The 25,660-nt window shown below is 44.0% G+C and overlaps 1 protein-coding gene across 5 annotated transcripts in view; it reads left to right on the top strand.

Moving 5' to 3' along the window:
- SHANK3 (SH3 and multiple ankyrin repeat domains 3) overlaps positions 1-25,660 on the top strand; it is a 3,072,962-nt gene that overhangs the window by 1,615,153 nt on the left and 1,432,149 nt on the right. For all 5 annotated transcript variants that reach the window (XM_069629467.1, XM_069629466.1, XM_069629463.1 and 2 more), the window contains one exon: positions 24,995-25,108. In XM_069629467.1, the coding sequence (XP_069485568.1) occupies positions 24,995-25,108 (114 nt within the window). The remainder of the gene's footprint in view (positions 1-24,994; positions 25,109-25,660) is intronic.

Below are 25,660 nucleotides of genomic sequence, written 5' to 3'. Positions count from 1 at the left end.
GGCTGTGCTGCGCTGCAGAAGCGCTACTTCCTGCTACTTGTTTCAATATTTAATATTGAACTGCCAATCTCCAACCTACCTACCCTCAACGGCGTGTTTCCCCTCGCGTCCCTTGCACTCGGTGAGGTCGACTGTGTGCGAGTGAGTGAACCGCCGCAACGCGATGAAGCGGGTGGAAAGCCCCGCCCATCTTTCGGCTCCGCCCATTCCAGGAAGTGAGGCCACAAAACCAGATCCCAGCAACCCTTGCGGCGTGAAGACCGGCCGCGTAAAGGGCGACTGCAGAGACTCCTGCTGTTTGGCTGTTTGCTGCTTTTCTACCGTCTGCCGACCACAAGGCTTCTAGTGCAACCGCTCGAGAGGAAAACAAAAAAAAAAAAATACAACTGGGTACATGACGCGAACCATCGAATGCCCCCAGACTCGGAGGAAGACGCTCAACTACCGCAGAATGGCAAATCCATGGACTGCCTTAAAAGCCCCTGCGGATGGTGGCGGCAAGGTAAGTAAAAGTGCACCCTGGCCTTCCTCTGCTCATCTGCAGGAAATATCGACTACTGAACCGAATACTACACACTTGTCAAAGGACCTACCGGTTGTATGTGACGATGGCGTACGTCCATCGCCCCCCCTTGCGAATCTAGACATAAATAATTGCACGGACAGTCACTCCTACGATCACTTTCCAAACAATAGTACTCTCACCTCACAAGATCATCAACAATTGGCAATTGAAGTAAACGTAATTCAAAAGGAAACAAGTACAATTTTTCCTGAAACTGCAACAACCCTGGCAACAATACTACCTCCGGCGCTTAAACACTCCATCCAGCGAGCGCCGCCTGATTTATTCAATCCACCTAATACACAAACAAAGGAGTCCACGAAGACGAACAGTGATCTTGGCGACCCGTTCCGCAATCCCAACCACCCTTTTACGGGTTGCGAGGTCACCGACGCTGAGCTAATTAATGCCGCCAATGTTCCGATCGCGGACCAAGAAACTCCCTTCAATAAAGCCCAAGAGCAGGAGGAAGGGGCTATGTCAAAAGGCACCTCTGACGAAAATGAAAATCAATCTACACAAATACTGAGCAAAAACGCCCGTGTTGTTCCTATACAATCGTCTCTGCCGGCAAGACATGCAACCACAATCGAGAGCTTGTCTTCAAATGCAAAGCCACAAGACACAATCGGAACCAAACCAAGCATAAAAAACAACAAGAACACAGTACTGGATGCACCCAGAGAACAAGCCGAAAAAACACATAAGGATGTCCAAAAACCGTATAGTGGGCACAACTCGCCTGCGACTCGAAGTAACCTCGCAGGAAATCTAACCTACGGAAACATGGAGATACGAAAAACCATTCAGAGAAAGGAAAGTGAAAACCAAAGCGCATATGCATGCCAAGCCCCCGAAGATTCAAGTGAAAACAACCTGGCCAAATCAAGCAGTACTCCGATGGCCCCAGACCAAAGGCGATTGAGCCCAACATCGAAGCTGGCAAGCAAGGACTCAAGCTCCATTGCAAGAGCTCGCCGCCTTCAAAGAATCATCGAATTAAAATTAAAACTAAACCAGTCAGCCTTCGACGATTCAATGTCAGCACCCACAAACGTCAGTACTCCATGCACCAAAAACTCAAACAGTTCAAACCGAATAATTATTGAAAAAGCCCTAAACTCTTCACTTCAAGAAGATCAGTCTGATATGGAACACTCACACCAAACATCTAATGGAACCACCTCTCCGGTGCAACAAGTGATCTTATCTGCTGATACTCTAACTCAATTACACACTAACGTTGCAGCTGCCTCCTCAATTGTCTTACTACCCTTCACCAAACTGTACGAATCTTTGAATGGGACAATAAGCGACCAAAGAGCGATGCTTACAAATCTAACAAACAAAATGGAAAAACTCGAATCTTTCATAAGCTTCATACAAAAACAACTTGAATTACAGGCAGACCTATCTACTCGTTGGCAGGAACGGTTATGCGATTTGGCTGCAAGACATCATTGCCAAAACGACAACCTAACCGAAGGTTTGCTGGAGGCAGTCAAATGGATGCGTCACCAGTCTGAAAAGGTAGACAAGAAAATCCAAAGGCACGACTCCCTTCCGACGCGAGATAATCCACCAAAAACGTCCCTTTCACAAAGCGAAAACAAGATCCTAAAGGATCAAGGTCCTTGTTTGGCAACCACGTCCCCAATAGCTGAAAGCTTACGATCACTGGCGCTGCCCCCCCATGACAATCAACCGTCGCCAGCGCCTAGCAAAAAACCCGAGTCTCAAGCAAGGTCGTATCCACACTGTGCTGACAAAACTGATGTCAAGATACCAGAAGCAAACCATCACCAAACCATTGAAGTCACTACAAATGCAAAAACCCACTTGCAAATTGATGCCGAAAAGTCTTCATTGACAGCAGAGGCCCACATGCTACCAGCCTCAACAATTAATCGCGAGAACACGTCATTTACAATGCCTTCCAATATCATAAAGAGCTCATTTAACATATTTACTGGGTCATCCAAAACCATTTCCACGACATAAAAATCTATCAGAACGGCAGGGCAAGGAAACAATCCATTATTCCAAGAAAATAAAAAAAGACAAACAAAGGCAAAACATCCCAATGTGAAAAAATTTATAAGGAATCTCACAACGCCCACAAAACCACGATTGTTCGAACGCACAACGGGAACATCCAAGCAGAAGTCAAATGACGTGCCTGACCAAGATCTAGATAAAGGTCAGGACTATGTGCCCAACAAACAATCCACAAAACGTCGGCGTCTCGACTCAGAAGAGCTGAGTAGAGACAGTTCTGTGAACGCCTCGACAATTGATCTATGTGATCTTTCCACATACTCAGCAGAAGGTGATGACCCAGATGAGCCAATAAATATATCCCATCCCAAAGAAAGTTTGAGATCTCGTATGTGGAAACATAAAACATTGGCTGGGAAAAAACCAAGCAGGTCTGGCCCACAAAAAGAAGTGACTAGATCGGCCGAGAGACCAATGTTACCACACGTATCCAAGCTAAATCCAAAATTAACGTCTAATCAAAGAAACTCCAAAACCCGTTACACATCCAGAGTACATTTAGGCAAAAATCAAACCCATAACAACCGATGTTGGAAATTACGACTTCAAAATATCCAATCTAACGACAATGAGGTCAACTTAAATAGAGCAAATGTCATGAAATTGTTCGCATGCATTCCAGTGCTACGGACAATATCGTCAGATGACATAAAAATCGTTGAATACCCAACTGAGTTAACTTCGGACCAAGTACTACTACACATTGGCTCTTCAGCTGTGAAAAACATGCTATTACGAGCCACAGAAGACCTACTAATTTTTGGTTTTGATCTAACGCTGGAACCCGAACACGAATTGCAACAAAATACCTTGGAGATCAATGCTCGTGAAAAAACGGTAGGATTAGACATCCAACGTGCAAATCTGCAGAAATCTTTAGCGTATCCTGCTGCAAAACACAATGGAAACAAGCCACGTGGTTCTCCTGGTCGAATTAGGTCCGGAAACCAATTCCAACAAGGAAATCAGCATTAACAATGATTGAAGAAGAACAACACGGACCAAATTGTGCTATCCTGGAACACTTGAGGATTCATTCACCTATTTAACAACTTCGAAGTGCCTATGAACAACATCCTCGTCGTATGTCTACAGGAAACTTGGCTACGCGAGCTGCCAATTCGAGACGGCTTTATCACATTCCTAAATCCTGCCGGGAAAAATGTAACTGGCCGTCCGTTTTCTGGGCTAGTCACTTTATTGAAGATCCAAAACTGGCTGACACCGCTCGAATCCTGAAACCCAAATCCTTTTGTTCAAGGTACCTTGGTACAAACAACCGCTACAACAACGCAGGTGAAACAATTCCTACTTCTAATAAATGGATACTGGAATCCCGCCAAGATCTCATCAAATAGTTTCATCGGCTCAGTGACAACCTTAATTGATGAGGCATCACTGAAATACAACAACCTAACCATCATAGTATGTGGTGATCTAAATTGTAGTTGGTACAAATTCGACAAAACTACAAAAACAAATACGCTGAAGGAACCCGATAAGGTTGAACAGAGAGGAAAGCTTTGGTTTGATGCCCTAGCAATAAGAAACTGTACCATGGTCAATGGGAAAACCAAAGGAGACCAACCATGTAACCCAACATGGCATGGCCCATATAGCCAAAACACACTAGACTATATTTGGGTCTCAAGCCATCTTTTTGACCAAGTGAATTCCCTAAACGTCATACCAATGCCTCAAAGCGACCATGATCTACTCCGCCTAGTTCTGGAGACGGACTGGGGAGACGTTCCTGAAAAATTTGACTTACAAGTCATATCGAATGCAGCGGGAAATCGCTTGAGGCTCAACCGTTCGCAAATTGGGAAACTTACAACCAACATAACCAAAGAGAACACCGTGAATTACGTTCCCTTGTTGACGGACTGCCGGCCGGAAGTCATAAACTCTAGAGTAATTGGGTACTCAAATAATCACCTGTACAGCGATGTCATCGCAAAAGCAAAAAGGATTATGAGGAAAGACTTGCGGCTGATCAAGAAATTGAAGTTCCCATCAGACAAAATTGCGATTAAAGTAAAAATAAGACGTCGAGAATATCGACACTGGCTAAAAGCACACTCAGCAATGATAGAACAAAACCGTGCGGAGCTGATGCTTCAATTGCTGATCACAAAAAACATGCGTGATATTTGGGCCATCCTAAACAAAGGAAACACAAAAGCAACACCGACAATCTCAAACCCGATTGATGGCAACAAATGGGTTGAGCACTTCAAGAAAATATATAAACACCCGAATGAAGACATACAAGTTCAAGAAAATGTCTCAGAACTACCGTGGGATATAACGCCTCAAAGCGACGAAATAGAAACAACAATACAGAAATTAAAAAACTCAAGAGCAGCAGGCCCCGACCAGATCTCAAATATCATGTTGAAGAAAAACAAATTTCATTGGGCCAAGTTCATGGAATCTCTGTTCAGAATAGTGTCGGAAAACAAGAAAATTCCTGGGTCATGGTTAAAGGCGATTGTGGTACCGATCTATAAGAAGGGCGATAGGAACGATCCGATGAACTATCGTCCAATCACCCTTCTTGACACAATCGGGAAAGTCTATGGCTCCTTCCTTCAAAAGAAACTCACTTTATGGGCCCTCAAGACAGAAATATACGATGTTCGACAAACAGGCTTCACAGAGGAGGCCGGAGTCGACGTAAACCTACTCTTGTTGAACATCTTAAAACTTGAGGCTCTGCGCACAAAGAGAAAAATCTTCTTTGCTTTTATAGACCTTAGGCAAGCTTTTGATACGATAAACCGCGAGAAACTTTGGTCTAAGCTAAAAAAGAGGGAATGTCCACCAACAATCCTGGAACCACTGAAAGCTCTCCACTCCAACACCTCGATACAGATCAGGTTAAACCAACAAGGCGAGTTGAGCCAACCAGTAATAACTCATAAAGGTGTCAAGCAAGGTTGCCCGTTGGCAGCTGAACTATTCAAGATCTTCATAGCTGACCTACCGGAATGGTTAAACTCAGTACCTTGTTTTTTGCTGAGGATCAAGGACACCCAAATCAAACACATCATTTATGCAGATGATATAGTACTAATCGATTACACACAGATCGGTCTACAGCGCATTTTGACACGACTGAACGAGTACATGAAGTCAAATGAGCTACTGATAAATACAGACAAAACAAAAATCATGAGCATCAGTCACACTAACAAAAACGCAGGAAAAAAATTCATATGGCGAATCGCCAGTGATAAACTCAATATTGTAACATCCATAAGATACTTGGGCGTGATGTTCAACAATTCCATCTGCGAAACAGCATGGGTCAATGACATGGCCAGTAGAACTCTCAAACTTGGCTTACAAGGAGCAAAAATCAACCATGACTACGGGAAATTCACTGTTGCACCAATATTGACTTTCTATCTACAGAAGGTCATTCCAACCATCGTATTTGGAGCAGAAGCCGGTTGGAACTTGGACTTTCGCTTATGGCAAAGACTAAAAGGTACCTTCTGGAAACGTGCCTTGAGGCTTCCCCACTACATCTCGACATTGGCACTGAGATACGAACTTGCACTCAACTCACTGTACATGACAGTAATTTGGAAATCCCTCTCCACCATTAGGAAAATGTATTGTAGCAAAAAAATACCAGCATATGAAATTTTCAAGATCAGAAACGACGACACCCAAGCTATATTAATCCAAATTTGGAAACGAAAACTTGAAGCCATCATGGATGCCGCAAATATAAGTCGACTCGACCTAATCAATCAACCGCAATACGCGAAAAAAAATCTAGAAGAATGGGACTGGATGCAAAACATTGAAAAACGCAGGAAACTAAAAACAGGTCTTCCTTTAGGTCTAGGAGAAATTAAATTACACAAGCCACCAAAATACCTACTAGACTGTCCTTCAAGATATCACAGGAACATGTTTCTAAAATTCAGGCTAAATGCCCTAAACAACCGAGAAATGCTCTGGATAAGAAAAAAGAAAGATACCGCAGACAATAAATGTCGATTTTGTGACGCGGGTGAAATAGAGTCCCTCAAGCATTTGGTACTTGAATGCATAGGCACAATTACCCAGCGGACCCTGCATTTGAATAGCTTCAAACCTCGGAACCATGACATGAATGATTGGTGGTCATATGTAAGCGCCGGCCATAACATCAAACTATCATGCAGGGTAATTGACTATATAGCCATGATTCTCTGCGATACAACCTGTGATAAGAAAAATTCAAAATCTAACCAATAGTGACCCAAACTTATCACCATCACAAAGAATAGACTGTGATTAAAGACTTGAGAGGACCGACGTGATGTGGAAGAGGTTCAATTGTAACAAAAGTTTGATATTGATTTATTGAACTGTAGTTTTCTCTTACAATAAAAAAAAAAAAAAATATACGTGCAGGCCCTTTTATGCAGTGACTGCCCTTTATTCTACATGCAGGCCCTTTCAGGCACTGGCTGCCCTTTATTATACGTGCAGACCCTTTTAGGCAGTGGCTGCCCTTTATTCTACATGCAGGCCCTTTCAGGCAGTGGCTGCCCTTTCTTCTACATGCAGGCCCTTTCAGGTAGTGGCTGCCCTTTCCTATACGTGCCCTTTCTTCTACAGTCTCCTTCAGGCAGTGGCTGCCCTTCCTTCTACATGCAGGCCCTTTCATGCAGTGGCTGCCCTTTCTTCTACATACAAGCTCCTTCAGGCAGTATGTAGCCGTTCCTCTATGTTCAGGCCCTCTCATGCAGTGGCTTCCCTTTTGTCTATGTGCATGCCCTCTTATGCAGTGGCTGCCCTTTCTTCTATGTGCATGCCCTTTCATGCAGTGCCTCTCCTTTCATCTATGTAGACTCTTTCAGGCATTATCTAAATTTCTTCTACGTGCAGACTTTCAGGAAGTGCCTGCCTTTCTTCTACACGCAGGCCCTTTCAGGCCGTGCATGTCCTTTTTTTATAAATACAGGACCTTTCAGGCAGTGGCTGCCCTTTCTTATATGTGCAGGCCCTTTCAGGCAGTGGCTGCCCTTTCTTATACGTGCATGCCCTTTCAGGCAGTGGCTGCCCTTTCTTATATGTGCAGGCCCTTTCAGGCAGTGGCTGCCCTTTCTTATACGTGCATGTCCTTTCAGGAAGTGGGTGCCCTTTCTTATATTTGCAGGCCCTTTCAGGCAGTGGTGCCCTTTCTTATACGTGCATGCCCTTTCAGGCAGTAGCTGCCCTTTCTTCTACATACAGGCTCCTTCAGGCAGTATGTAGCCTTTCCTCTATGTTCAGGCACTCTCATGCAGTGGCTGCCCTTTCTTCTATGTGCATGCCCTGTCATGCAGTGGCTGCCCTTTTTTCTATGTGCATGCTCTCTCATGCAGTGGCTGCTCTTTTTTCTATGTGCATGCTCTCTATGCAGTGGCTGCCCTTCCTTTTACATGCAGGCTCTTTCATGCAGTGGCTGCCCTTTCTTCTATGTGCATGCCTTCTCATGCAGTGGCTGCACTTCCTTCTACATGCAAGCTCTTTCATGCAGTGGCTGCCCTTTCTTCTATGTGCATGCCTTCTCATGCAGTGGCTGCACTTCCTTCTACATGCAAGCTCTTTCATGCAGTGGCTGCCCTTTCTTCTATGTGCATGCCTTCTCATGCAGTGGCTGCACTTCCTTCTACATGCAAGCTCTTTCATGCAGTGGCTGCCCTTTCTTCTATGTGCATGCCTTCTCATGCAGTGGCTGCACTTCCTTCTACATGCAAGCTCTTTCATGCAGTGGCTGCCCTTTCTTCTATGTGCATGCCTTCTCATGCAGTGGATGCACTTCCTTCTACATGCAAGCTCTTTCATGCAGTGGCTGCCCTTTCTTCTATGTGCATGCCTTCTCATGCAGTGGCTGCACTTCCTTCTACATGCAAGCTCTTTCATGCAGTGGCTGCCCTTTCTTCTATGTGCATGCCTTCTCATGCAGTGGCTGCACTTCCTTCTACATGCAAGCTCTTTCATGCAGTGGCTGCCCTTTCTTCTATGTGCATGCCTTCTCATGCAGTGGCTGCACTTCCTTCTACATGCAAGCTCTTTCATGCAGTGGCTGCCCTTTCTTCTATGTGCATGCCTTCTCATGCAGTGGCTGCACTTCCTTCTACATGCAAGCTCTTTCAGGCAGTAAGAACAATGGTCAGAAGATTTGCGCAGAGGTTTATTCACTTATTTATCTGTTTTTAACGTGCCAAAGGACCACAGGCATCAGGGCACAGAGTCACACACAGACACACAGGGAAAAACACAATATATTGCATTTCAACCCTATGTACAAATAAACATGTTTTCAAGCGTTTTCTAAAAAAACAGTGGCCTTTTTTCCTGTCATAGGTCCACCAGTAGGGTATTCCAAGCCAGTGCCGCCCAAACTAGGAAGGATCGGCCATTGCCTCTTTCTCTTTTAACACGAGGAGTGGTCAGGCAGTTTGTAGAACTGGAACCTAAAGGTTTCTTTGGTTCATACCTCTTCAAATTATGTATCAAATACAGCGGGGCTTTCCCGTAGAGGCATTTATGGGTTTGCAAGATCACTTTGAGGCATATTCTAGTGACAACTGATAACCAATGTAGATGTTTCCTAGTGCTGGTTATGTGTTCTCTTGCCTCATTCTGTATCACCTGGAGGTTCTGTATACATTCATTGCTAGCGCCACTGAGAAAGGCATTGCAATAGTCCAATCTCTGCATAGTAACGGCTCTAACAAGGGTTTCACAGTTTTTGCATGTTACCAAGGGTTTAATCTGTCTCAGAACTTTGAGGTGGTAGAGAATTTTTTTACCACAGCATTCACCTAACGTTTTTCATTTGTCTGACACGAGAATGCGACAATCTTCCACCTCAAAAGCCGTATACTCAGGACCTAGTTCCGCACTAGCTTGCTTTGATCCATTGAGCAAAAGTTCTGTTTTTGTGCTATTTAGGCATAGCCAGTTTGTTGTCATCCAACACTCAATAGTTCTGTAAATCTCTGTCAATCTTCCTGAGTCTTACTCATAGTCCCTGCTTAATTCCATCAATAGCTGCATATCATCTGCATAATTTGTGAATTTCATCCCCATTGTCACAAAGGGGACTATTATAGATGTTAAATAGGGCAAGGGATACACATGCCCCCTGCAGGACCCCACACCATATTTTGGCTGCTTCTAAAGAGTCCTCCCTCCAACACATCCTCGGCCTTCTATTACTCAAAAAATAGTTGATCTATTTAATAGTCTCCCTAGAACGATTGCCTGTAAGTGCCAATGTCTTCAACAGCTGCTCCTGATCTAACAAATCAAAAGCAGCAGACAGGTCCAGTAATATCAATAGTCCTGTCTTGGGTTTGTCAATAGTATTTAACATTTGTGTCTGTAGGTCTAAAAGGGCACTTCCAGTCCCATAATTACTCTGGAACTTTGACTATCTTGAGTGGATGATGTCAGCATCCTCAAGATACTCTTGAAGATTTGTAGCTGTGATTTTATCCACAATTTTCTACAAAAATGGGCTATTAGTGATCAGCCTTAGATTAGATGCCTCTTTGGGATTTAGCCTGGGCTTCTTTTCCTAATGGGGTCAGTACAACATCCTTAATAACGTCAGGTACGGATTTGTGGGCAAATGTCGCATTTACAAATCTTGAAAAAAAGGAAAAAAAGACTTGATATTTCCTAGGATGATTTTGGAAGGGAGAACCTCAACTGGACAAGTAGTAGGGTGTATCTATTGAAGAATCTTTTCCATCTCAACAATGTCAGTAGGTTTAAAATGAAATTTCAATTCTTTACTCTCATCTAGCCTAAGTTGATTGAGAACCCCTTCTGTATTTAAGTTATTGATAATCTTGGTACGGGCAAGATTAACCTTGTCTAAAAAGGTTTGTTGAACTCTAGTACAATCTTCTCTTCCTGGAACAAACCAGTGTGATGGTACTTTTGGTTTCTCCAGATTTCTAATCAACATGTTTTTGTGTGTCATTCTCTGCCTTTTCAATTTGTATGTTAAAAAGTGTTTTTTTACTTTCAAGAATTATAGATTTATATATTGTTCCTGTAGTTTCCATGCTGCGTTCTTAACATCTAATTTATCTTTTACCCAAGCCCGTTCTGCCTTTCTTTGAATTTTCTTAAAATCCGTCAGGGCTGGGGTGAACCAGTTCTGAGGATAAGCCTTATCTCTTATCATTTTAGATTTTATAGGGGCTGCTCTGTCTAAGAGTGTATTTAGCTGTACCCATAGACATCCACTAATCTATTGGGAAGATCTTGATCAGAGGTTGTCTCCATGATTGTATTAAGGCCGCTTTCTATGTCATCAATATTAATCTTGCTCAGATTTCAGCTGGACAGGTCTTTGTCTCCACATTCTCTATGACAATTTTACAGTAGGCCGCCCAATCTAACATGTTTCCCTTTACATGTGGGGGTTATTTGTTTTGGATTTTAATCTCTATGGTATTTAAATCATGTTCTAAATTTAAAGCTTCCTTATCTGAGGATTTTCCATACCATCGATTAAAATCTCCCAATACGACATTAGCACTGTTGGGTTTATTCAATATTCAAGGGGGTCAGAAGGGAGACAAGTTCCTCATTAAAAGATGTCATTTCCACTGGGTGACGATAAAGCACGGCAAAAGTCACACAATTATTTTCGTTAGGAGTAAGTTCTATATGAATAATCTCACAGTTTTCAGAAACTATATTTTCTTCAAACACACAGAGTTCTTTTTTTGCTATAAAAGCTACCCCCCCTGTTTCCTCATTGCCAAATTTTACAAAACAAATCATAACCTGCAGGAGTAACCACATCAATTTGAGGACTATGTGAGTCCTTTAGCCATGTCTCTGTAATACACATTACATCAATCGCATTGTCCCTGATATAGTGAGTGATGTGCATCAATGGCACGTTTGGGCAGTGGTCTTGTATTTAGGAGGGCACATTTTATAGCACCAGATTCAATAGAAGTTTCATTTGCAAGATGGCAGTTCTTGCTCTGCAGGACTACTGTTCTGTTTTCAGAAACCGTATGGTTCCCAGGTAGGTCGCCAGACTTAGATACTAGATATGTGTCCATTACTTCATTTCCTACATCTACCAGCAAGTACCTCAGACCTTGCTTTTACATGGCTCTTTAATTCTTCATCACGAAGCACGTCCTGAACAAGAGGCGAGATGTTTGGCTCTTTGCAATGCTATTAGAACCAACATTTGGCATACGATGTTCAATTTGCACATTCGTAGGCATCAGTGCCGATGAGATCATTTCTTGAGGTTTCGCATTTTTACCAAAATTTAACAGGATATTTCTTCTCACTGCGGGTGTTATTTTTGGGTGGGTACTCAATAAATGTCCTACATAAAACTGTGTATTTTCGTTTTGTGTCTTAAATTCTGAGATGCCAGTAGCACAACCATCTCTGGGCATAATTACATCGTTTTAGAGCAAGACATACGATGTTTGCTGCAAAGTGTACCTGTGACGTACCTCCGACTGCCCGCGGAGGTGTACTAGCGCGGATCAAGTGGACCCTGATGCGCTGGCGCTAACGCGCCTGGCAAATGAAATATACTGCGCACAGTCTACAAGACAGGTGGGAGATGTAGTCTTAGTTCAAATAGGCAATTAAACAACTTGAAATCTATAAAACGCAGCAAATAGATACAAAATGTTTTAAATGGGACAATATCGTAATTTTCTAATGAAGTAAAAACAAATCACTTGGGTTCTAAAAACCAAGCACAATTTCTAAAACGAATAGAAAATGGAGCCACAAGCAATGTGATGCAATCCAATGAAGTAAAGATTGATTCTAAACCTGACAGTCATCACATCTTTTATTTTGCATAAGTCACTGAGTGGGGAGCGGTATGCCCAGCCAGGAGTCCCGAGCCGGCCGGCCATAAACACCAAAGCTTCACTTCACTGCCGATGCCAAATGATGGCCACATCTTACTCCATCCGGAGGGGATGTACTACGCAGTTCGGGATGGACTGCCATTTCTTATATGTGCCGGCTCATTCAGGCAGTGTCTGCACTTTCTTCTACAAGCAGGCTCTTCAGGCAGTGTCTGCACTTTCTTCTACAAGCTGGCTATTCAGGCAGTGTCTGCACTTTCTTCTACAAGCAGGCTCATTCAGGCAGTGTCTGCACTTTCTTCTACAAGCAGGCTCTTCAGGCAGTGTCTGCACTTTCTTCTACAAGCTGGCTATTCAGGCAGTGTCTGCACTTTCTTCTACAAGCAGACTCTTCAGGCAGTGTCTGTACTTTCTTCTACATGCCGGCTATTCAGGCAGTGTCTGCACCTTTTTCTACAAGCCGGCTCTTCAGGTAGTGTCTGCACATTCCTAACATACAGGCTCTTCAGAGCTTTCATCTAGATCCAGACTCTTCAGGCAGTGTCTGCACTTTCTTCTACAAGCTAGCTCTTCCGGGAGTGTCTGCACTTTCTTCAACATCCAGCCAGGCTCTTCAGGTAGTGTCTGCACATTCTCAACATACAGACTCTTCAGCCAGTGTCTGCGCTTTCATCTATATCCAGACTCTTCAGGCAGTGTCTGCAATTTCTTCTACAAGCCGGCTATTCAGGCAGTCTCTGTACTTTCTTTTACAAGCAGGTTCTTTAGGCAATGTCTGCACTTTCTTCGACAAGCCGGCTATTCAGGCAGTGTCCGCACTTTCTTCAACAAGCAGGCTCTTCAGGGAGTGTCTGCACTTTCTTCTACATCCAAGCTCTTCAGGCAGTGTCTGCACTTTCTTCTATTAGCCGGCTCTTCAGTCAGTGTCTGTTCTTCCACATGCAGGCTCTTTCACGAAGTGCCTGCTTTTTTCCTTTGTCCCGTCTCATTCAGGCAGTGCCTTCCCTTTCTTACATGTCCCGGTTCTTTCAGGCAGTGCTTTCCCCTTCTTACATGTCGCGGCTCTTTCAGGCAGTGTCTACGCTTTCTTACATGCCCCGGTTCTTTCAGGCAGTGCCTACGCTTTCTTACATGTCCCGGCTCTTTCAGGCAGTGCCTGCCCCTTCTTACATGTCCAGGCTCTTTCAGGCAGTGCCTACCCTTTCTTACATGTCCCAGCTCTTTCAGGCAGTGCCTACTGTTTCTTACATGTCCCGGCTTTTTCAGGAAGTGCCTGCCCTTTCTTACATGTCCCGGCTCTTTCAGGCAGTGCCTGCCCTTTCTTACATGTCCCGATCTTTCATGCAGTGCCTGCCCTTTCTTACATGTCGCAGCTCTTTCAGGCAGTGCCTGCCCTTTCTCACATGTCCCGGCTCTTTCAGGCAGTGCCTGCCCCTTCTTACATGTCCAGGCTCTTTCAGGCAGTGCCTACCCTTTCTTACATGTCCCAGCTCTTTCAGGCAGTGCCTACTGTTTCTTACATGTCCCGGCTTTTTCAGGAAGTGCCTGCCCTTTCTTACATGTCCCGGCTCTTTCAGGCAGTGCCTGCCCTTTCTTACATGTCCCGGTCTTTCATGCAGTGCCTGCCCTTTCTTACATGTCCCAGCTCTTTCAGGCAGTGCCTGCCCTTTCTCACATGTCCCGGCTCTTTCAGGCAGTGCCTGCCCCTTCTTACATGTCCAGGCTCTTTCAGGCAGTGCCTACCCTTTCTTACATGTCCCAGCTCTTTCAGGCAGTGCCTACTGTTTCTTACATGTCCCGGCTTTTTCAGGAAGTGCCTGCCCTTTCTTACATGTCCCGGCTCTTTCAGGCAGTGCCTGCCCTTTCTTACATGTCCCGGTCTTTCATGCAGTGCCTGCCCTTTCTTACATGTCCCAGCTTTTTCAGGAAGTGCCTGCCCTTTCTTACATGTCCCGGCTCTTTCAGGCAGTGCCTGCCCTTTCTTACATGTCCCGGTCTTTCATGCAGTGCCTGCCCTTTCTTACATGTCCCAGCTCTTTCAGGCAGTGCCTGCCCTTTCTCACATGTCCCGGCTCTTTCAAACAGTGCCTACCTTTTCTTACATGTGCTGGCTTTTACCGGCAGCACCTGCACTTTTCTCTATGTGCTCGTTCATCTACCTGGAGGTTCTTTCAGCCGGTGCCTGCCCGTTCTTCTAGGTACAGGCTCTTTCAGCTCGTGCCTGTCCTTCCATCTACATACAGGCTCTTTCAGGCAGTGCTTACCATTTCTTCTGCCTGCATGCTCCAGCAGGCAGTGCCTACCCTCGCTTCGTGTAAAATGTAATCTGCAAGCCCAGCTGGCCTCCTTTTACTATGATTGCATTATATAATGTGTACTTCACCCCTCCCTTTCGTATCAGTCATCTCCTTGGATTATGTATGGATGCCATTGTTTCATAACATGCCCCTCTATCAATATAGATGGCGTTGGTACATCTAGAGACAATGGCACACAACATAGCCACATGGAAAATGGTTCCCATATTACAATTTTCACCATAGCTGTAATCCGTTATTTCCTGGCACAAAGTGGTGATTCACTTGACAATGTACCCCATTGCAGTTTGTTCTGGGCCCAAACGGCACACTGGACATCACTTGAAGAAACCCCCCATTTGTATGCTCTCTGCGGAGCGTGTATCCACTCCCCAAGGGAGTAGACAGGTGCCCCTGCGCATTTCTCAAGGAACTCTCTCCACCTTCCAGAACATCTTGTGAGTGCTCCGTTCTGGACTCTGGCACCTGGTTGCCCACAAGCCGTGATCGACAACCACTTGAGATCATTTTCTGCACCTGTGCAAGCTGACTAGCCTGACCAGGCGGGCGTTCACTTGGTTTTAGTAGTGTTGCTTTCAAAACTAAACATTGGATTGCATAAAGTGAGGATGACTGAAACGTTTGAGGGAACTAGGCATGTAGGAAATTGGTCAATTTTGCTTCTGTACATTTAGTGAAATTTCGCACAAACCTTTGTCAATTCCCAATTCTAGGCAAATGGTAAACTAAAAAATAGGACATTTGTGGGAAACATTCCCCAACATAGGTTGTGCAGGTGTGAAATCCTACGAAAATTAAAGTATCATGCTACTATCTTTTTCTTTTCCTTTTTTATTTGAATTTTTTATTTGTATTTGTTTGAACAAACCTTAACAATCAAGAGAGGCCAAACAACATCATACCAAAATACATCATTTAAATGCTCTTATCAAAAGGGATGAAAATTAAGTTTCACAAGAGATTTTCTCAGCAAACTAAGGGAAAAAAAACTTCTTTTCCATTTCTCACTTAATTTGTGGGTACATTCTTCAGATTTCCAAAGCAAAATTAATGAAATATCTTTTCTTGTGTTTTTCTGTTATTTTGTGAGGGACATAGCAGTTTAATCAGATTCTTTACCCACAATTTAGCACGAGGGGTGATTGAAAAATAATGTAACAAATTAAACACTTTCATAACAGATTTGGCAAATTTTCAATTCTGCCGGTGATAACATTTTATGAGGGGAAAGTTGTTGAATGCTTAGTTTAGGTACTCAAGCTCTATCGTCTGCTGTTTCAACTCGGCCTAACAGCTTTGGGAGGCTTCCCTTGGAGATGAAAAATTCTTATTACTGAAATAAACCCAAATATCTGTGATTCGCTAACAATTAAGAATGACCTCTTTGAACATGAGATTCCTCACTACGAATTAGGAATGACCTCTTTGAACATGAGACTCCTATGGCAGCGCCTCTGTCTTTGTAGGACATCTTTTGTACCTCCTCCCCGCTCTCTGTTTGAGGATTTTACAAGCAATAAGGGGATTCTATTAATTATTATGTAATTAAATGCCAGGAATTGCTGTAGTCTAGAGGGATATCCCTGAATACTGTTATGGCAAATATATCCATGCACAAAAAGAAGCTGTGGCAACAGGATTGGTGTCAGACTTGTACATAGTTCATAGTACAAGCTGAAAGTGGCTCCGGGTGTAGTCTATTGACTTCAATGCAATGTTAACATTGACCGTCAGTATCTTCTAAGGGCAGAAGGGCTTATTTATCATTCTGTATTACTCTTACCAATATATGTCATTGCCTCAGTAATATCACTTGAATTAGGTCTTTTTTTCCTTCAAGCCACAGTGTCCTGGAGATCATTATTGATCTACCATACGATTCTATCTCAGTGGGATGGTTCTGTATAGAACGATTTGATATGTATGGCACTAGATCTCAAACCTATTTCTGCTTTTGTAGAATACTGCAAGACCATTCTTAAACAATTGGAGGATGTAAGAATTACCTTATTGCAGAGCCCAAGACTTCTAAAAGGCATATTACGGGAACTCAACTGGTGTCTCACAATCAGATATTATCGTACAAGTGTACCAAGATTGTATACGGGTTGGGGCTAAATTAGGGCCAGTGGTATTTAGAGAGGTTTCCTTGCCCAAAAGTGCCTATTGTGTTCCAACAATTTCACTTTGATCTGTTACCAACTTTAGAGATCACCGGCCCTAGACATAAGCTATCAGCCGATATGTGCAATTGTCGTTTTACGTGGGCTTGAACCGAAACCTTACAACACTTGATACTTTATTTCCATAGTTCATATTCCTTGAGGGTTACATATTTTAACCAATTTGTAAACTCCATAGAGGTGGTTTCCGTAATAATGGTTTGGGGCATTTAAGAGTGGGTGTCCAGGTTTTATTGGTTCTAGCATTATTAAGATTTTAGTCTGATTTATTTAAAATGTTGCATGCAACTAGTCAATTAATTGAAAATTATTAACACATAATAGCTAGTTTGTAGAGTGAGAAATGAGATGCTAGCTAGTAATTTTACAGTGATGAGTTGGTAGTTTATTTGTTCAGGTCATGGGTTTTATTCGAGTTTAATGTGCTTGGTATCACATATTGCAAGTAGTTTTATGAATGACTAGAATTGATTTTTGGGATGAGGTGGAAGCTCTGGGGCATCCCAGTACCCCACCTTTGGGCCCAGCATTGCATTGTCGGTGGGGGTTCCGGGCCGCCAGGGACCCATCCCTTTGCCTCCCTGCCCTGACTTTGTCACAGCTGCTCACCATGTCAGCCCTAGAAAAAGGAACATACTGAAAACTACAGCAGCATAGAAATAAGTGAACTGGGGAAGCAGAAATAAGCAAAAAGAACACAGGAACTGTGTATCTCCCCTGGATACAGCAATACTGTTACCTCGTGGGGTAAGCATCCTGTAACTTTACAGGTCTGCGTGATTCCAAGTCATGTGGGCCCGAAAGGCATTGCCCTTTCTGAAGTCCTGTATGACTCCATGAGGACTTTTTAGTGCTGCATGCAGTAATGCTTTTGTGTGGTGGTAATTACTGCCACAATCAACAGACATAGAGGAAGAGTTTCAAATGGGAACCCAGTAGTTTGGCAAAGTGGTAGCACATCTGTTATTCAGAAATACTGGCGGTCCTACCACTACCGCCAAACAGCTAATCAGGCCCTAAGGCTTTAAGAGCTGATTATTGATCAGTGATCTTAGTTGTGATGGAAAAATAGCCTCTGTTTCTGATTTTCAGAGCAGTTGAACCTGCCAGAGTGCAAACAAAGCACCCCACAGGAGTTTAAATAGTGTCAGCCCTAGAGTGAGTTCTACAAGTGTGCTCGACATTGCTAAACGCTCCTATGCACCCTTCATACCTCCCCCCGGGTAGCCGATGAGTGGTAGCATCCCCAGAGTGTATCTAGAGTCCCTCTTCCGAATGAACACTCACTAGATTCTCATGGATTAACTCCTGTGATAGAGCTACCCTGGGCTGATTCATAATTAATATTGATCGCATTTATTGGTGTTATATCAGCACTGTGCTAGTTGCAGAGTGCACATGCAATAAACTGATTTAGTATGAGCCCCAGAAGATAACCACAGTGAGCATTGAGAAGGTTCAGTGGTGACATATTCTCACCGTAGGTGGATCCAGAATATGCAGTGCATAGACTTTTTGCTGTTATATCAACACCATTCTCGACATCACAAGTATCACTGAGATGATCCTCAGCTCTTACATCAATGTGTGATTAGTTTTAGAGCGTGCTTTCTTGTCATGTGAGATGCCAGCTTCTAGGACACTCTCTGTGGTAGGAATTAATAAATCACCTGTGGGTGAATTGAGCAGCCTAGGCAGCTTCGGAATGAGTAACACACTGTTTATCTGCCGTACTATCAGCAGTCGGGATAGTTTCAAAATGTACAACACGCAAGATATCTACTGCGATATCAGCCCCCAATGACAGCTTCAGAATGACCGACACACAGGTTATCTAGTGTGATGTGCGTACCCTAGAAAGCTTCAAAATCAGTAACCCGCTGATTATCTACAGTGTTATCAGCACTTAGACATCTTCAGAATTAGCAACAGACAGATTATCAACTGTGATATCAGCACCACAGATAGCTTCAGAGTAAGCTGCACACAAATTGCCTGTTGTGACATAAGTAGCCCAGATACCTTTAAAACAAGCCATGTAGGAATTACCTAGATTGGCATCGGCAGTAGAGGCAACATTAGAGTTAGAATAGACCAGATGATCTTCTGTGATATCAACATGCTTGAAAATTGAACAGATTATCTGTAGTGATATCAGCACCTGTACTGCTCCAGATGGAGCAACAAATACTATCAAGTGTGAGACCGACACTGTGGACAGTAATTCATCTAGGATTTAACAGTTTATCTGCTATAATAGCACCCAGATACCTTTGTGTTAGGAGCGCTATATAAATAAATACAAATAAATAATGTAAGAACTTTGGACAGTACCAGAGTTAGGATCGGCCAGATTATCTGATGGGATATAAGCACTGTGGACACCTTCAGAAGGTGCAACACATATAATTTCTACAGTGATATGACTCCATTTGCAGTTTTTGAATGAAGGTTTGCTGATGGAATTGTAGAACCCCAAACAACACTAAATGAACCTCTTAGTCTCACCTTAAAATTAATACCATGGATCGACTCCTGAAAGGGGTGAGAGGATGAGATTGTGAAACATATGTTACGTAAAGGGGTCTTAAATAGCACCCCTCTGCCAATAGTGTTGGCCTCACTGTCATGGCCGTGTAAGAAAGGATGGCAGGGTGTGTTAGTCAAATAGCAGGAAGACAGATGCAGAAACCTTTGGTGTTGATGGATGCAGGTGGTCGGAAGTAGCACTTACCTATGTGTCCATTTGAAAATCTATTATTAGGGATTGGTACCAACTGCACAGGTTCGCCGCGTGGGCAGCCCTCGGTTTGTGAAGTGCACAAATTGACAGACTGGTTGTTGATAGTAGATGGTCTGAGCCCGTAACTTGCACTAGAACTGGTTGGCTGTCTGGAGGAGTGTGGATAGTGTAAGGACAACATATTTAAGTAGTAATGAGTTAGTTGAATGATGGGAGGGGTTGGAGGAGGGAGGGGAGTTAGGGTGTTTCTTCCTGGTTCTTGGTTGTAGTTTTCACTGTGATTTGGGTGTGGGTCAGTGTCATTCAGCATTCATCAATCAAATTGGATTCCCACAGATGGTAGTAAGAAGAGTTTTGCAATTGCGTGTAGTAATGTAGACTACGTTCCTGCAGTACAGTGTTTAGTCAGTTGCTATTATCTTTCAGTTCTTTCAAAGTGGTTGGTCCAAAAGCCAAGTCATGCCCTGTTTCTTGAAAGTCACTTCCAGGCAGAGAGGTTTGGGTAGGGTGTTCCACAGTTTTATTGCAGAACTGAAAAATAGGACCCTCCTTGCCATTTCTTGTTGAAGTTGGGCACTAGGACTATTGCAACATTGCTGGACCTAAGTGTATAAGTGTACAATAGCGATAAATGCGAGTCCCAATTTGTGTGGACTTTGGTTGCACTGTGTGCATCTTTCTCTTTGCCATTTGTAAAGGTGTCTCTTCCCCCCTGGGTCTTATTTGTCTAGGTAAATAGAGATGCCCTTAGGCCGAAATTAACTTTCTTCTCGCCTTCTATATACACTATACAACAATTACAGAAGAAGCTATGACACATACAGGCCACAGTTGCCACAATGAAACAGAAACCTCTGCCTGCAAATGTGAATGACAACATGTACACATAGTCAATTATGGAACGATACATCACACCGAAACTGCACCAAACATGAGTAAAGTATACAGAAATGTCCAACGTAACGTTCTTATGAAAAAGGTGTACACACAAAATATGAATATGTTATTTTATTTGGTGTTTGTACAGTACTAATCCTCCACATCTATGGCTTTCCAGTGCTGACTGTTCATTCAGTGGTGTATTACTCCACTCTTCTGGGCTTGCAGCAGATAGTCTAACACAAAATGCATTGCACTCATAATGGCAAAGCGATAACATGAAGAGACCATTCTACTACTGTGCAGTCATTTTAGTTATAGGATATAGCAGGAAGCCATCTGTGGGGTTTAGATGAACCCTGTGAAGCGTACTCTGTGGATACTGCTTTTTGCGTGAGGCGTTGAAATGGAGCATGAGGCCAACAGAGATTAGTTGTTGATGTGCAGGTAGTAAGAAGTTGGTCAGACACAGTTCATTGATTAAATGTCCTTAAATAGCTACCATAACTGATCCTTGGTTTTGGGACTGTTTGAGTGTTGATATCCACAGACTCTCATTTGCAGAATATGAAAACATGAATTCAATTCAGATGACATATATCAACATCCGTACTCACCCAACCTTTGGGGCTCTGGCCTGCAAATCTATAGAGCCCACTCACTCGTTGTGTGTTTGTAGTTACTAACTGGTGCCATCATGGGGGTGGCATTGAGTTTCCGAGCCTGCAGGTCAGTAGATAAGGAGACATGTTGGGCATGGCTAAAAAGCCTGTGTATCGGCAGTGTGGTTGGCATCTGATGACACAACCGGGAGAGGTGTGGTTAGTTGCTTTTAGGCATTTCGGCGATGGGGAACACATATGTGGGAGGTGGCCCGCTGAGGTGCAGGATAACGAAATGGCAGCAACGAGTACATCACGTGAACAAGTACTTATGTATAAAACAATCTGAATATACCTCGGGTTAAATATTAAATAATTAACAGTTTGTTTTACTGTTCTAATATGTGCACTAATTATATTATTTTCAGTCCATACACGACCCTATGAACTCTTGTCACGCAGATAATGTAGAAAGTCCCTTTACTATATTGTGTTATTAGCCAAACTCCACTAATTATGACGGCAATATGGAATATAGCAGTGTACTATTCTTGGGACTTACTATGAAACTTGCCACTGGCTAGAAAAGCTTCAAAACATAGCAGGCAGTCAGGTGGCTGCCACAGGAATGCCCAGGTGCCCATGTCCTTCCAAGAGATGACTGGCTCCCAGTGGCGGGAAGAGCCTTTTCATTGGTTCCAGCACCTCGGCATGTCTTTCCCTCTGTGTCTTTTCAATTCGGGTACAGTCAAGGCAGAATTTTAAAAAACGCAAACAAGTGGGAAAAGGGGTCGGAGACATAAAAATGAGGGGATATACAAGGACTAATGATAGTGTCACTCTGTTTGGAAAAGTGATGTCCCGAATAAAAATGAAGGCAACAGTTCTATGCATACAGCAAATCAGCAATCAATTGCTGGGTTATAGGGGGACCAGGTCTTCCACACGCAGAACATGGAGGTCCTTGGGCCTCATTATGACCCCGGCGGTAGCCGTGCCGGTAAAAATGGCACGTCTGCTGCCAGAGTCATTTTTTTCCAACACCCGACATTGGGGACTTATCGGGGCTTTACAGGCCCGGTGGTAGCGGTAATTCCCGATTGCCTTGCTCCAGAAAAATTACTCCCCATTCCGATTCGAGTCCCATTGGAATCAGTGGGAATGGGGAGGACAGTAGCACCGGCATCATTCAGAATGGTGCGGGTGTTACCGTCAATGTCTGCAAGCAGGTGCCGTTCGGCCCGCCAGGTCAGACCTGGTTTGCGGTAAGGCACCCCCAAGCAGAACTCAGAGTATGCCGGTCCGGGAACAACGGTGCCAGTAGCTTACCAGTACCGTTGTTACCGGACCGGCATACTCATAATGAGGCCCAAACAAAGCAGAAAGTACCATGGTTTATTTGTGTATCCTTTGTGAAAAGGGAATGTATCGGTAAGCAACTGAAAAGCATTATAGAGGGGAAAAAACCTGTCATTTATAAACAAGAATTGGGAGGCACAGCTGTAGTAGAAATAACTGATTGATGGTAGCAGCTGCAAAATAGTACGACTGCCTGAGCATATAAGAGCAGTGACTGGCATATGCCTAATACTTATACACAGGCCAAAGCTGTGGGCTTTGCCAAGGCTTATCTTTAACAGAACTTCAGTGAAGGACACACATAGTGCTTGTAAATGAAGTGGCTGGGGGCAGACTTGTTTTCTTTCACCAGCAGTGCCTTCACAGCTCCAATTAAGAAATTACCCTTTAGAAGACTGCTTTAAAAAGAAACTGGCAGCCACTTGGAGCTCAGACTTTGATCGTAAGGCTTTGTAAACGTAGCTCAAACAGATCCTAGAGGGATGTGTTTTGGGTGGGAAGGGGCAGGCAGTGGGTGGGAATGGCTATAGGGAGTACCATGGCAATGAGTGGGTAAATAACCAAACATCACCAACAACATGTGTATTCCTCCGCACATGCCATTTCAGCCTAGCTGTACTCTAATGCAATAGCTTTGCTTATAGGTGGTGCTAAAGCACAGTCTAATGTCTCAAGCTAAAAATGGGACAAATGTCAGCTCTCCTGATCTGATCTGCATCTGAGTTGAATGTCCTTATAAGGTACATTAGGGGGGTACTTTATCCCATATATTGCATGTGAAAATCATTTTTTTTATTGTTATGGCTCCCATTGATTGAACATCTGTAGTTTGCAGTAATGAGTCATACCTGTGAATTATGGCCCCTAGTTTACAGGTATGAAATGTCATCATTCCTGTGAATTATGGGGTTTGCACTGTTCTTTGGTAATTAAACATAGCCATGCATGTTATATATATTTTAATGCATACCTGGTGGAGTTGCCAGGGACGGACCGATGGGAAGAGAAAGTTACTCACTGTAGTGACTGCTGTACTCCTAGTCCATAGTCCCCTGGAAAAGCAAATGTCACTCACCTTGTCTCTGTCTGAAGCAAGTGACTGACTCATGAGTTCTGGAGGCCGTTCACCACAGATCTCCTCCCAGCACACTGACTGCTTCTTCTTCAGCGCCCAGTGAGAGATCGAGTCTAAGGCCATGTGCACGTCCCACCTTTGATCAGGGCCCAAGCACTCCAAAAACGAGGAGATTGGGACATTCACTGAAAAATTATGCAGAGACAAATCGCAAATCAGGCTTTAAAGCGCAACAGAGAGGGACCGCCGAGGATCTCAGGGACACAAGTAAACAAAAAAGAGGAAAAACAAAAAAAAAGAAGCGTGCTCTGGAGCGCTCTGCTGTGCAACCGCCCCGTCTGCATGCAAAAAGGAACTTACGGGTGTTTCCAATGGCGGAAGTTTGCATTCACCGTTGCCAATGTACGCCTGTGCACAGGCTCCACCCCAAATTTTAACATGGAAGAATTTTTGACTGTGCAAATGAGCCTGCCCTGTCCCCGTGTGATGGACACCTTTATAGTACAGAGATAAAAGGATGTGGAATAAGAGTACCCTACACTATGTTTTGTGGGTTGCTTGTAAAGTTCAGATGTCAGGTTTTCTCTAAGAACTGAGGGTGAAGAGAAGACGGGTGGAGTGGATGGGGTAAGGGGGAGCAGCAGAAAGAAAAAAGCAAAATAATGTTATGTTTGGTTGCCTACTTGTGTAGCCTTATTGCATTGTTGTCTCAAAGTGCTTAGGTTGACAAGGAGCAAGAGAAGGTAATTAAAGTGATGGAGATAGTAGCAGAGGAAATAGGGCAACATAATGTTATGCTTTGTTGGTTGCGTGTACGGCGATTGGAGAACATGCTTTGGGAGGGTTACTATGGGGTGCGTACACTGGAAGGATAGTACTGATGCGGAGACACCGGTGCGAACTCTACCGTATGCATGCATCAGAAGCAACCACACAGAATACAAGCATCACCCAGATCTCCTTGCCATACAAAGGATACAATGAAACTGTTAGTAAATGTGTAGTACACCCCTGCGGAATCCCCATCGCGCGCCAAGTCCTTCAGTACCTTCATGATAGGCATACACTGGGTGGACCTCTGCAGCGGAGGCATGCTTGGGGGAAACCGCAAGTTCCATACTGTGGGCACCCGCATACAGATCTAGAAAGACTCTGATCGAGTACATCCTTTTAGACCCCCATGGATCTGTCGGAGAGCATTATAGGTTGATCCTGTGGCCTGCTTTTCTCCTCGCATGTCAGTGATCCACCCTTGCAGAGATGGGTCGTGGGTGGTGATTGTGTTTACTCCTGCCATACTCTGTCCTGCCTGACACCTGTGCCCATCTTTCCACCTGCAGTTCTCAGCATTGGTGAAGGAGGCTTCTGGGAAGGAACGGTGAAAGGCCGCACTGGCTGGTTTCCGGCAGAATGCATTGAGGAGGTGCAGATGCGTCAGTATGATCCCCGGCAAGGTAAGTGGGGGGCCTATGCCCTTGCGTAAGATTGCATGTGTGGGAACTGCTTTGTGTGCACTGCTCTCTTATACATGGGTGTTATAGACTGCATGCACAGGACACTGCGTTGCATACATGCTTGGTAAAATAACACCTGCACCGCCCACTATTTATCACACAGACACCTATGTGTCCATGCTGGTGTGTGAGAGACACATTGAGGCGGTTTGAAGGTCTACACTGCACTGTGGTGGTCATTTTCCAATGAGGCGCAGTTAGACACGGATCGCAATTATCATACGCATAATCTCCGCCAGTAAATTGCGATTTGTGTCAAGTGCATGCATTTGCAACACAGAACTGGGGGCGCAGCATACAGTCTACTTCCTACTTCCTCTCCAGAAGCACCGTGCTAAAAATCCGCAGGCATTTCCGCCTGCACGGCCTTTTCATACGGGCGCAGGTACTGGAATCCATGCAGATGCTGGCAAATATTGTATTACTGCCATCGGCCATGCTAGTACCAGGCAGTCGGCATTACAACTGTTTTTGTGTTAGGGACGTTCCAGT

The sequence above is a fragment of the Ambystoma mexicanum genome, chromosome 12 (genome assembly GCF_040938575.1).
Source record: "Ambystoma mexicanum isolate Mex_15411 chromosome 12, UKY_AmexF1_1, whole genome shotgun sequence".
Classification (NCBI taxonomy): Eukaryota; Metazoa; Chordata; class Amphibia; order Caudata; family Ambystomatidae; genus Ambystoma; species Ambystoma mexicanum.
The sequence above is the reverse complement of the archived record's forward strand: the minus strand, read 5'-3'. Positions and strand labels throughout refer to the sequence as shown.